The sequence below is a fragment of the Hemitrygon akajei genome, chromosome 1, assembly GCF_048418815.1.
Source record: "Hemitrygon akajei chromosome 1, sHemAka1.3, whole genome shotgun sequence".
Classification (NCBI taxonomy): Eukaryota; Metazoa; Chordata; class Chondrichthyes; order Myliobatiformes; family Dasyatidae; genus Hemitrygon; species Hemitrygon akajei.
The window spans coordinates 52,295,905-52,308,812 of record NC_133124.1 but is presented as its reverse complement, the minus strand read 5'-3'; the positions used below and the strand labels follow the sequence as shown (position 1 = coordinate 52,308,812).

At 42.8% G+C, this 12,908-nt stretch overlaps 1 protein-coding gene across 1 annotated transcript in view; it reads right to left on the bottom strand.

The window, feature by feature from the left end:
* The window catches only part of LOC140726600 (GRB2-associated and regulator of MAPK protein-like), a 73,510-nt gene extending 67,454 nt beyond the window's left edge, over positions 1-6,056 (bottom strand). The window contains 1 exon segment of the mRNA XM_073043191.1: positions 5,925-6,056. Within this exon segment, the coding sequence (XP_072899292.1) occupies positions 5,925-6,033 (109 nt within the window). The 5' untranslated portion in view covers positions 6,034-6,056.
* Between the last annotated feature and the right edge of the window lie 6,852 nt (positions 6,057-12,908).

The window sequence follows — 12,908 nt, the reverse complement described above, 5'->3', positions numbered from 1 at the left end:
TGAAGATTGATGTCCTGGAGTCATATTTCTGTGAGAATTGTATGCGGCAGTTCCACTTCTCATACGGGTCAGATGCAACCAAAAATAATCCAGTTTGTTTTCCAGGGGGCGAAAACTGGAGAGCAGCACTTACAGGAGAGCTGGCCTGCATGAGTTAGTCTTTTCACCTATCGCAGATTCTAGTACACTTTCTCAACCCACTTCTAGAGCCTCCTCCCCTAAGTGCTGTAACATGTATGCGGGTCTGCAGGTCCTGGTCTGAGCAATAGCCCGAGGTATTCAGCTCCTTTGCTGTCAGTCTCGCTAATGAACCAGTCTGACAGCAATTTGTGTTATTAATGTCCAACAGGGTATTGTGATCATAAAAACTTAAGTATAAATAGACATCACAGTACAGGAAGTATATCCAATCAACCTGTGAACTTTCACTATTTTGAAGGACCAGCGGAAAGTGGTATCAATTGAATTTGACAATGAACATACATATATTGTTGCATTACTAATACCTTTGCAGAATCACTTAAATGATTTATGATACATTGAATCACATCTTCATGGTCATGTCCAAAAACAGGTCTCAAATCCTAATAACAAGAAAATAAGAACAGCATAATTCTGAAGATAAATTTGCAACAATCTGCAGTGTCGAGATTCAAGGGCTAGAATCATTGCCAAACAGTACAGAACTGTATGGTAAGATGGTTCCAATGACCAACAACAGAGTTTTGCAGATAGCTCACAAAACTACTAGACGCCCCAGTAGATATGCTTCTTCTGAACTGTGATCGCTGCAGTCTGCATTTTCCCTTTTAAGTAGTTTCTTCTGAACTGACTAAACGATCTGGCGGTTCTGCGATGGCCTCGGGGACTCAGTTAACTAGACGCTCAAGAATGCAGGTATGGCTAGGCAGTCATCGCTTGGGGTGAATGCTGCATCAGGGTGTGATCGACTCCACTTCACTCAAAGATTAAAACCGTTGAGGACAAGAGCAGAAAACAAACAGGTGGTCAGCACAGTCTGCCTGTGTTTGACCAGTCTCCCTCTCTTCTTGCTACAACCATTGGGCGGGAGGTGCAGGAGTCTGGGGCCCATGCCGGCAGGTTCAGGAGCAGTTGTGGCACCGCAGCCATCGGACTCCTGGATGGTTTTCGCTTGCCTCAGCATTGAAAGTGCTCCGCAGCTGGGGACTCACTCTTGTTTACCTATTTGCATGATTTTATCATGTCTTCAAGGCTTAGGGTGAAGGATGAACTGGCATTCAGCCCACTACTCCACAAGGTTTACTCATTTCAGTACTGAACTGGCTCTGCAATTGTGGCCTGCAGCCCAACTGCTGAACTGACTTCATGGCTGAAAACTCACTCTGCAGTTATTGTTCTGTGTGGCTGTTCACTTTTTTTAAATTGTTTGCACAATTTGTCTTTTAAAAAAAAACACACACACATTGGGGGTTTGATAAACTTTACTGTGTGGCATTTTTAAAAATAGGTTCTATAGTGTTTCTTTGTTCTGTGGCTGCCTGCAAGACAAAACTCAAGGATGTATACAGTATGCACATTTTGATCATCAATGTACTTTGAACTGATGGAACTTCACCAACTGTCTGGTTTCTCTTTCAACAGATGTGGCTTGACCAGCTGAGTTCTTCCATCTGTTTTGTTTTATTCATTGCAATATATTGGAGAATATATTAGAGAATAGCACTTCTAAGCAACTTATGCAAACTAAAGGTTTTAACAAATCTGCCCGTTGTACAACACTGCACTTTAGGAACAATCTCTTGGTGCAGACAATGACAAAATTCACCACTGCTTTCAAAGCACAGGTAAACAGAAAAATTGTCTGATTGAAGACTTAGTCCTCAATCCTGGTAAAACTCATGCTCACTGGGCAACAATGAAACACCTCGTGCATGGCTCCAAAATATCTCCTACCTGCAACAAGCACCTCAAAATAATGAAAGGGTACAACCAGTATCTCTTGAAAACCTTCTAAGTCCACTGGTAGGTTTAAGTGAACCAATATCACTGTTCTCTCTCAATATCCCAGTATTAAAAGATACTAATTATACTCAATCAGTTTTGATGGGCTTATTGCAGAATTAAGCCTTGTAGAGAGGGGACAAGAGCTAAATTAGCTTCCACGGGTTTTCTAGACTTTGACATTACCTTGTAGCTATATTCTGTACATGACTACTACTATTCACTTTCTGGTTAACAGTAACCACCAGGATATTGATAGTGGGAAATTCAGTAACGGTAATGCCACTGAATGTCAGCGGATGTTAATTGGATTTTCTCCTGTTGAATATCATCATTGCTTGGCAGTTAGGCAGCAAGTAATATTTGTGCCACGTGTCAACCCAGGCCTTAATATCATACAGGTCTTGTTTCATTTGGTTCTGGACTGCTTTATTATCTGAGGTGATGTTGAAAATTGTGTAATCATCAGCAAAAACCCTCATTGAAGGAAGGTCATTGATTGAAGCAGCTGAAGATGACTGAGCACAGGGCATTACCTCGAGGAACTTCTGCAAAAAAAATGTCTGCATCCATCTTCCTTCGTGCTAAGTATTAATGATTTCAACCAACAGAGGTTTTGTCCCCCGATTTCCATTGGCTGCAGTTTAGCTTGGACTATTTGATGTTATATTCAATCAAATGATGCCTTAATGCCATAAGCAGTTATCCTCACTTCTTTTCCAGAGTTCAGCTTTTTTATTCATTTTCAGACCAAGGCTATAATGAGGTCAGGGATCAAGTGAGTTCGGTGAACACAAACTGAGCTTCTATAAGCAGGTCATTGTTAAGCAAGTGCAGCTTGATAGTACTGTCGAAGAGCAACTTCCATCACTTTTCTGATAATCAAGAGAAGACTAATGGGTAACTGTCTGGGTTGGATTTGTCCTTTTATCGTAGACAGCACCTACCTGGCAATTTTGCACACCATCAGGTTGCAGCTGAACTGGAAATGCCCAGCTAAGGGTGTGGCAAATTCTCGAGCACAAGTCGTCAATACCATTGCCTAAATGTTACCTGTGCTCAGTCTTTGCTGTGTCCAATGCCTTTATCGGTTCCTGATAGTACATGCAGTATAGTGAATTGGCTGAAGGCTGGCATCAATCTTAAGGGAAGGAGGCCAAAATGTATTAACTCAGCATTCTAGCTGAATATTTTTATAATTGCAAAACAAAAAATGTGATGCGCTAAGCTCATTTTTCATCGAGAATGGGTATATTTTTTAGAGCCTTCACCTCCTAGGAGCTGTTTATCCTCCAACATTCACAACTGGATGCGGCAGGGCTGCAGATCTGATCTGTTAGTTTGAGATTGCTTTATGCTGTTCGAGGTATAGCATGCAAGAAGCCTTGTCCAGTAACTTTTCCAGGTTGATTCCTCATTCTGAGGCATGTCTGATGTGGTTCCTGGCATGCCCGTCTCCGTTCTGCATAGAACGTGGATCAATCCCCTAGTTTGATGGCAATGGGAAGAAGGGGGTTATGCTGCCCCATGAGGTGTCAGATAGTGGTTGAGTACAATTCTGCTGACACTGGTGGCTTGCAGTGCCTCATGGATGTTCAGTTCTGAGTTGCTAGATCCACTTGCAGTCTGCTTATTAAGCATAGTGGTGGTACCCAACAGCATTATTGCCACAAAATATGAAGTTATCCCAGAAGGACTGCATGGTGGTTACTCCCAATGATACTGTCATAGCCAGATGCACCTATGACACATAGGATGAGATCCTATGTTTTCCCTCTTGTTGGTTCCCTCATCACTACACAAACCCCATCTAACAGCAATGTCCTTTAACCATAGTGAAGTTACCAAACAACTCTTGGGTAACTGAAGTTGAAGACACCCACCCAGAGTATATTCTGCACCTTTGCCATTCTCAGTATTTTCCTGACACGGTATTCTACGTGGAGTGGTATAGCTTCGTTAGAGCATTCACTAAGTGATAATTAACAGAAGGACTCCTTGCCCAAATTTAACCCGATTTGATGAGATTTCATGGGATCAGAAATCAATATTGCAGTTTGACAGGGCAGTTCACACTCTGCTCTATACCACTGTGGTATTTCTGCTGGGTCTGTCCTGCTGATGGGAAGGACAAGTCTAGACATACTCCACATCTTCCCCCATTTCCCAAAGGGTCCTACTACTAAACAGATCTTTACCTCTTCCCCCTCCCTGCTTTCTGCAGGGATTGCTCCATCCTTGGTTCCCCTGTCCATTTGTCCCTGCCCACTAATCTCCCTCCGGCACTTATCCCTGCAAGAGGCAAAGTGCTACAGCTGCCCATTCACCTCCTCCCTCACCTCCATTCAGTCCTTCCAGATGAGGCAACATTTCACCTACAAATCTGCTGGAGTTGTCAATTGTGTCTGGTACTCCCAATACAGCCTCCTCTACATTGGGGAGACCTGCCGTACATTGGTGGTCCACACTTCATTAAGTACCTTTGCACCATCTGCCAAAAGGGGAACTTCCCGGTGGCCAAACATTTTGATTCTCAGTCTTGTTCTGGCATGTCAGTCCATCGCCTCCTCTTGTGCCATGACAAAGCTACCCTCAAGGTGGAGGAGCCAACACCTTGCATTCCGTCTGGGTAACCTCCAACTCCAACCTGACGGCATGAACATCGATCTCTTCTTCTGGTAAAGGACATTTTCCCTCCCCCTCCCGCTTTATTCCCCACTCTGGCCCCATGTCTTTTCACCTGCCTATCACCTATTCCTGCCCCCCCCCCCTTCTTCCCTTTCTCCTATGGTCCATTCTCCTCTCCTACCAGATTTCTTCTCCAGCTCTTTAGCTTTCCTACCCACTGGGCTTCACCTATCACCTTCTGACTATCCTTCTTCCCCTCCCCCCACCTTTTTTATTCTGGTGTCTTCACCCTTCTTTTCCAGTCCTGAAGAAAGCCCCGAAACTTGACTGTTAATTCATTTCCATAGATACTGCCTGACCTACTGAGTTCCTCCAGCATTTTGTGAGAGCTGCTAAAGACCGTTTTTTCCTGAGATTTTGATTGAATATGACAATCTCAGGTTGCTGCCTGTCAGCCTGTAGACCCCAAATTGGCCTCAGCCATTTCAGAACCCAGAGAACAAGTTATAATTATATTAAGTATCATACAATTAAGTAATAACTATACAAAGTAAGTTATATTTGTACTGCTATTACTAAATTTAAAAAGGCAATATAAAGATAGACCTGAGTACTAAAGTTTTCAAGAGGCATTGGCTAGAGAAACGCCTGTCAGTTTGGCTACACAGCAGAAACACCGAGAGAAGTTATTCGAATTCCAGAGAGAAATGAGACTTGTTATATACTATGCAGTACTATTACACAGGCCAATTCAAAACCGCACATTTCCTGCAGCGAATAGACTACACCTTTGGACTGCAAAACAGTGATTCATTAGTTAACCGGTGGTTGATTCGGTTACCAGACAGCATAACGCTTACAGCTTACTCAGACGATCCACTTAATACAGTACAGTTTGAATGTATTTCTACAGGTTAACAATACACACGGCTAAACTTTCTCATATTTGAGGAATAAACACGATTAAATTCTGAAATCCCACAGGTAAACAAAATTAGTCTCAGTACATGATAATTTTATTACATAGATCATAAATTATACATACACGCCTAAACTGCACCAGAAAGAACCTCCCTCCTGCGCGTAGGCTGGAGAACCAGCTCTAAGCCGTGGTCGATGTCGGTTGAAAGTTCGCTCCGGCAGTCCGACACCTTACAACGTGCGCCGCAGCCGCCACTTTATCGGTGGTGAAGCCCCCGATCGTGAAGTTTCCCTGTGCGGGCTCTGTCGCCGGGAGGCTGAGGCCCTAGGGCTGCGACCACTCCCCGTCCCTCCCGCTGCGACCCGCGTCCCTCGGACGGCGCCCTCCTTACCGTCCTCCAGCTTGACCAGCTGTGGTAGACGATACGAGCTGACCAACAGGTCAAGGGGTCGCGCCTCGCTGCTCCACCTCATCTCCTTCGTGCCGCTTAATGCCTCCATGCCGCCCGGCAACCAAACAGAGGCGGAAAGCGCTCAGCCGCAGGTTTCCATCCGGCCACAAGGCCTCCTCAGGGCGGACGTCTCGCTCAGCTGCGGCCGCTGCTTCGAGAGCTGTGGTGATGCACTCCGGGCCGCGCTCCCGAAACGCCATGCCAGGAATCACAGACTCCGGAGCCCAGCCGCGGTGCCTCTCGGACGGAGGAGGAGCTGCACCGCCCGTCCTCCCGGCATAGCCTACCTTCGGCAGTCCCTCACTGCGCAGACGTGGGTAACACTACCTCCACTCCCGTCAGCATTCCCTCCCTCCTGCGAAACTTTCTCCAGGTTCGCAGCCTGATTTGCCGAGTACTTGACAGCATTTTACTTTATATTATTGTTTACGTATGTGTGATTGGGCAATTATTTTAGCTTGTCTTGTCCTTTTTATTCATATTACAATACGCTGTGGAAAAGAAGCGCCCTCATAGATTTCTTACCTTTGTCTTAAGATAAAATGTATAAATAATATCTTTATGCTTGTTAAATGTTTATTGTTTATCTGCTTAATCTTTTTACTGCGTTTTCTTGTGTAAGTTTTCTAGATTTCACTTAATTCTTAATTCTCGTCAGTGTTTTCGTCATAGAACTACTAGCGAAACATAAAGAATCTTCCTGTTTACCACCCACACGTGGAATTGCCCATGATTTGCCTAAGGTCTGTCTTCGCATTTTTCAAATAACAAAATTAGCCAAAAATACGAGTATGCTCTTAATACCCAGTTCTATCTTTCCTGACTCCTCAACTTCCCCGAGGCCAGGTGACAGTAATTTTCAAACTGGATAACCAAAATCACCTATCTGGTTAAATGTTGAAAAGATTAGAATCACAATTATTGTTCTACAGTACTAATTTTATACTTCCTGTTGATTCTGCACTTCCATGCCCCATTTCACGAAATTTTTGCCAACTTTGGTAACTATTTTTTATATCCAGATATAAAGGACATTGTTATGGTACTGTAGAATGCTTGCTTCCACTCTGCTTTAAAATCACCTGCTGCTGATGGCCCTTTGTGTCACCCATAAAGCTGTACTTGGCTCGAGTGTTCAAGTACATCTTCTCATTGCTTCAAAAGGGCATCAAACATACTGGTGCTGAAGAAGAGCAACAACTATTGACCGGAGAAACTCAGATCTACCATAATGAAGTGCTTTGTGGGGTTGGTTATGGCTAGAATTAATGCCTCCCTAAGCAAGGACTTGGACCTGCTGTAATACACCTACTGCCACAAAAGGTCTACAGCAGATACTACCTGTCTGGCTTTTTATTCTGCTTTGGAACAGCTAGACACAGCAAAACGTACGTGTGCCTGCTGTTGATCAATCACAGTTATGCATTCAATACCATCCCCTCAGTACTAATCAAGTTTCTAAACCTGGACCTCTGTACCTCCCTCTGTAAATGGATCTTTGACTTCCTCAATGGGAGACCTCGGTCAGTACAGATCAGTAATAATATCTCCTCCTCACTGACAATCAACACAGGCACAGGTGGATGCTGAACCCACTGCTCTGTTCTCTCTATTCTAATTGATGGGTGGCTAAGCACAGTTCAAGCATATATAAATAAGCAAATATCACTATTATTGTTGGTAAACTCTAAGGTGGTAATGAGGAGTCATGCAGGAGTGAGATAGATCAGCTGGTTGAGTGGTGTTGCAACAACAAGCTTAAACTCAATGTCAGCAAAATCAAGAAATTGATTGTGAATTTCAGGAAGGAGAAATCAGGAGAACACACACCAGTCCTCATTGAGGGGTCAGCGATGAAAAAGGTAAGCAGCTTTAAGTTCTTTGGTGTTAACATCTCAGAGGATTTGTCCTGGCTCAACACATTAATTTGGCTCTACTTCATTAGGAGTTTAAGATTTGGCATGGCACCAAAGACTCTTGCAAAGCTCTGTAGGTGTATGGTGCACAGCATTTCGATTGTTTCACAGCCTGGTATAGAGATGGTAACAGACTGCAGAGGGCTGTAAGCACAGTCAGCACCATTGCAGACACAACCTTCCTTCACCTGATGGACATTTTCAAGAGGCAATGCCTTAAGAAGGTAGCATCCGTCATCAAGAATCCTCACCATGTGGGATAGGCCCTCTTTGCATTGTTACCAACAGGGAGGAGGTACAAGAACTTGAAAACTCACACAAGATGATCCAGAAACAGCTTATTAAAAGAGAATACCAAAAGGTTTTTTTCAATACATTAAGAGTAAAAGAGAGGCAAAGGTGGATCTCAGACCACTGGAAAATGGCTCTGGAGGTTGTAATGGAGGTCAAAGAAACAGCAGAAGAAATTAATGTATACTTTGCATTCGTCTTTACTGTGGAAGATACCAGCATTGTGCAAGAAATTTGAGAGTTTCATGGGGCAGAAGTGAGTGTATTTGCTTTTACTAAGGACAAGACGCTTGGGAAACGTAAAGGTCTGGAGGTTGATACGTCACCTGAGCCAGATGGAATTTCAGCATTCGGAAAGAACGCTGGTCCTAGACTCACCCACTATAGGAAATAATCTTCACATTCACTCTATCTAGGCCTTTCAATATTCAATAGGTTTCAATGAGATGCTTCCACATTCTTCTAAACTCCGGCGAGTACAGGCCCAGAGCCATTAAGTGTTAGAGCATTTGTTCTCGGAATCATTTTTGCGAACCTCCTCTGGACCTTGTCCAATGCCAGCACATTTTTTCTTCGATAAGGGTCCCAAAGGTGCTCACAATGCTCCAAGTGTGGTCTGACCAATGCCTTCCAGCTAACCCATTCATTGCAGAGTGGTGAGGAGCTGACTTCAAATGCCTGATGCCATTTTTCTTTATGAACAATTAGAATTCTTCTGATATGTATTGTGGTTTGTTGTCACTCACAGTTTGCTCTGGTAAGCTGTTTCTGGCAAAAGTAGTCTGATTTGCTGAGGTAGCCAAGTCTTTGATTTGTTTATCTATTCTCTTCTCAAACACCTTCTGATTAGTATTAAACAATTATTAAGGACCTTATATACCTTATATACTGGCTGGGTAGCCTCCAACCTAATGGCATGAACATTGACTTCTCTAACTTCCATTAATGCCCCTCCTCCCCTTCTTACCCCATCCCTGACATATTTCGTTGTTTGCCTGTTCTCCATCTCCCTATGGTGCTTCCTCCCCCTCCCCCTTTCTTTCTCCCGAGGCCTCCCGTCCCATGATCCTTTTCTTTCTCCAGCTCTGTATCACTTTCGCCAATCACCTTTCCAGCTCTTAGCTTCATCCCACCCTCTCCAGTCTTCTCCTATCATTTCACATTTCCCCCTCCCCCCACTACTTTCAAATCTCTTACTATCTTTCCTTTCGGTTAGTCCTGACGAAGGGTCTCGGCCCGAAACGTCAACAGTGCTTCTCCTTATAGATGCTGCCTGGCCTGCTGTGTTCCACCAGCATTTTGTGTGTGTTGTTATTAAGGACAGCCTCTTATTAGTGCTGCCATTTGGGCAGCAGTTGCCTATTGATGTTAGCCTGAGAGCTTTGCTTGAGTGCCAGTCTAGTTGGATCTTTCTGAACCATCCACATCCAAAAAGTGCTGGCCCTCCACTTCTCAATACATAAAACTCTAACTGTTGTGTTTGGCCTCCAAACGTCACATAAACACACTCTCGCTGTTTCATCCCGTAACTGTTGGTGCAGTTTGTGATATTTTCTGACATTCAGGTTCGTACTTGCTGCCAACTTGTTGTGTCTTGCACAACTACATATCAATTAAACAAAAGCTCACACTTAGGGTGTGGCTTTAACTGGTGTATTCACATTGCAGCAAGAAAGAGAGAGAGATCAATGTGCAAGCACAGACACCATACCTAGTGCTGGAGGGGCGGGTGGGGGGTCATCGCTTTAAAAGAAATAGATTTGTACTTTATACCTCTGGTCTAAGTGACTTATCTACCTTCAGATATTTCAGCTTGCCAACCACCTTTTCCTTAGTAATAGCAGCTACACTCACTTTTGCCCCCTGACACTCTTGACTTTCTAACATACTGCTGGTGTCTTACTTAATGAAGACTGACACAAAATACTTATTAAGTTTGTCCGCCATTTTGGCCCCCCATTACTCTTTTACTCTTTATATATCTGGAAAAAAAACTTTTGGGATCCTCCTTGATATTTTTGACTAGCGTACCTTCATATTTCATCTTTTCTCTCAATGTTTTTTTAGTTGCTTTCTGTTGGTTTTTAATACTTCCCGATCCTCTTACTTCCCACTATCTTTTGCTTTATTCTATGCCCTCTCTGTTGCTTTTATGTTATCTTTGTTGCCCACAATTGCCTCATCCTAGGATAGTTCTTCATCATTGGGATGTATCAAACCTGAGCCTTCTGAATTGCCCCCAGCAACTCCAGCCTTTGTTGTTCTGCTATTACCCATTTTCCTTTCAACTTTAGCTAGCTCTTCTCTCATGCCTCTGTAATTCCCTTTACTTCACTGTAATACTGATACACTTGATTTTATGTTCTCCCTCTGAAACTGCAGGGTAATTCAATCAAATTATGATCACCGCTCCCAAAACTTCCTTTACCTTAAGCTTCCTAATCAAATCTGGTTCAGTACACAACTCCTAATTTTGATTTTGCCCTCATGTTACACTTCACCTCATCCCACTGGTGCAATTTTTGCCCTCTTGTCTACCTGTCTACCCTCATCGTTTCACTGAACACGGCATCGACTTGTACAACAACAGCCCCATCCTCTGCCCTATCACTCCAGTTCCCATGCCCCTGCCAACATAGTTTACACCCTTCCAACAGCTCTAGCAGGCCTGCCCACAAAGGATTTAGTCCCTCTCGGGTTCAGATGTAACCCATCCTTTTTGTACAGATCATACCTTCACCAGAAGAGATTCCAATGACCCAGAAATCTAAAACCCTGCCCCCCCCCCCCCCCCGTACCACTTCCACAGTCACTCATTCATCTCTGCAATCATCCTATTCCTGTCCTGACTAGCACTGGGAGTAATCCATAAATTATTACTTGGAGGTCCTGTTCTTCAGCCTTTTACCTAACACCCTCTACTCACTACCCTGGACCTCTTCTTCCTTTCTACCTATGTGCACCATGACCTCTGGCCACTCACCCTCCCTTTTCAGAATCTTCTGTAGACACTCTGAGATACCCTGGAGCCCGGCATCTGGGGAGCAACAAACCATTCTGGCTTATCTTTCAAGGCCACAGAATCTCCTGTCCGTTCCCCATCGAGTTTCTTATCTGCCTGTCTTTACCCTTACCTTCTGAGACTCAGAGCCTGGCTGTTGCTGCGGTGCCCTGACAGGTTACCCCCCCCCCCCCCATCTCCCCCTCAGCAGTATCCAAAGAGGTATACTTGCTGTTGAGGGGAATGGACACAGGGGAACCCTGCACTGACTATTTCTTCCCCTTACTTCTTCTGGTGGTAAGCTGTCTACTATCAGTAGTTGGCACTCTGAATATGATGACATCAGTAGAAGACTCATTTATAATGTTTTCAGCCTCCTGGATAGTCCTGAGTGCGTCCAGTTCCTTGAACTTGCCAGTCAGAAGCTGAAGTTCGGTGCACTTCCTGCAGATATAGTCATCAAGGAGACTCCTAGGTACCCTGATAATCTCACATCTCACAGAAGGAGCACTCCACTGCCTGAAATTAAAATCCTCCCTATACTTGTTATGCCTCTAACTTCTAAAACCTAAATACTAGCCTGTGCTTTAAGTAAAAGCTTATAATTTTCACTGATAAGCATGATATCAACTTATTGAATGAAAAATTAAGTCTAAAAAAGATTGAAAAGTGAATGGTATTGGTAAATAAGCCACACTTCGTCTATTCCTTCATTGCTGAAAAAAAACCCATTTAAGATGAAAATGCTACATTGAAAATGAGGGATTTCCTGCAAAAAAACAAAAATTCAAGTCTCTTGGATTTTCAGAGAGGTTTTGCAATAGTCAATATTTTTCACTTCTTTTAGTTATGTTTTTATCTAGTCTCCTTCCTCCAAATTCTTCTCTGTTCAAGTTAAATGTTCTACATTGCATTAAAGCTGTAATAAAATTTAATTGTTGTAATTAATTTATTATCACTTTTTGCTCTCTCTTAACAGCTTCTAGAATGGATGTCCTGAACACACTTTTATGATTCATTGACAGCTAATTAATTTCCAGAATTACTGATGTTAATAAATGTTTTAAATGGATTGGATTTCATTCCAACAGCCTCTTTGTGTAAAAAATGAAGACAGTGAATCAACTTTTATTTATAACAGTTCCTTGTACTGGAAATGCTGGGCTTTTGCTTTAGTCTTTCAAGCTTTTATTTAAAAACATAATAAATAGCACAATGGTTTAAATATGCTTGTTTATATAAATGAAAACTCATCTACACAGGTCATTAGAATTCAATAATCAGTGCTAGGAACTGTAGCTATTTGTCAGTCTAAATCTTCACATTCTCACACAAAAGATCATTTCCCCTTGCTGCAGCATGCATATTTATAAAAGAAATGTTATTTTTTATTTTACAATCATATACAGTATGTCACATTTTATTCTTTGGCAATAAATTTATTCCAATAACTTGGAGACAAAAAGATAAAATTGCTGTCTGCCTTTGACAATAAGTATTAATTTAGAAGTTATGTTGAGAATCTTTGGATGGATCTGTGGTATTAAACTATGCATTGTGACATAGGATTACTGCCTTCAAACTAATCTTAAAATTGTACTGGAATTTTTCTTCTCAAAATTCACTATTCCTCTCTAGAGAATTTTGATATTCCTTGTAGCCCAGTAAAGGGACATATTCTTGGAGGTCAGGTGTCATTTCAAACCAGGTGATTAA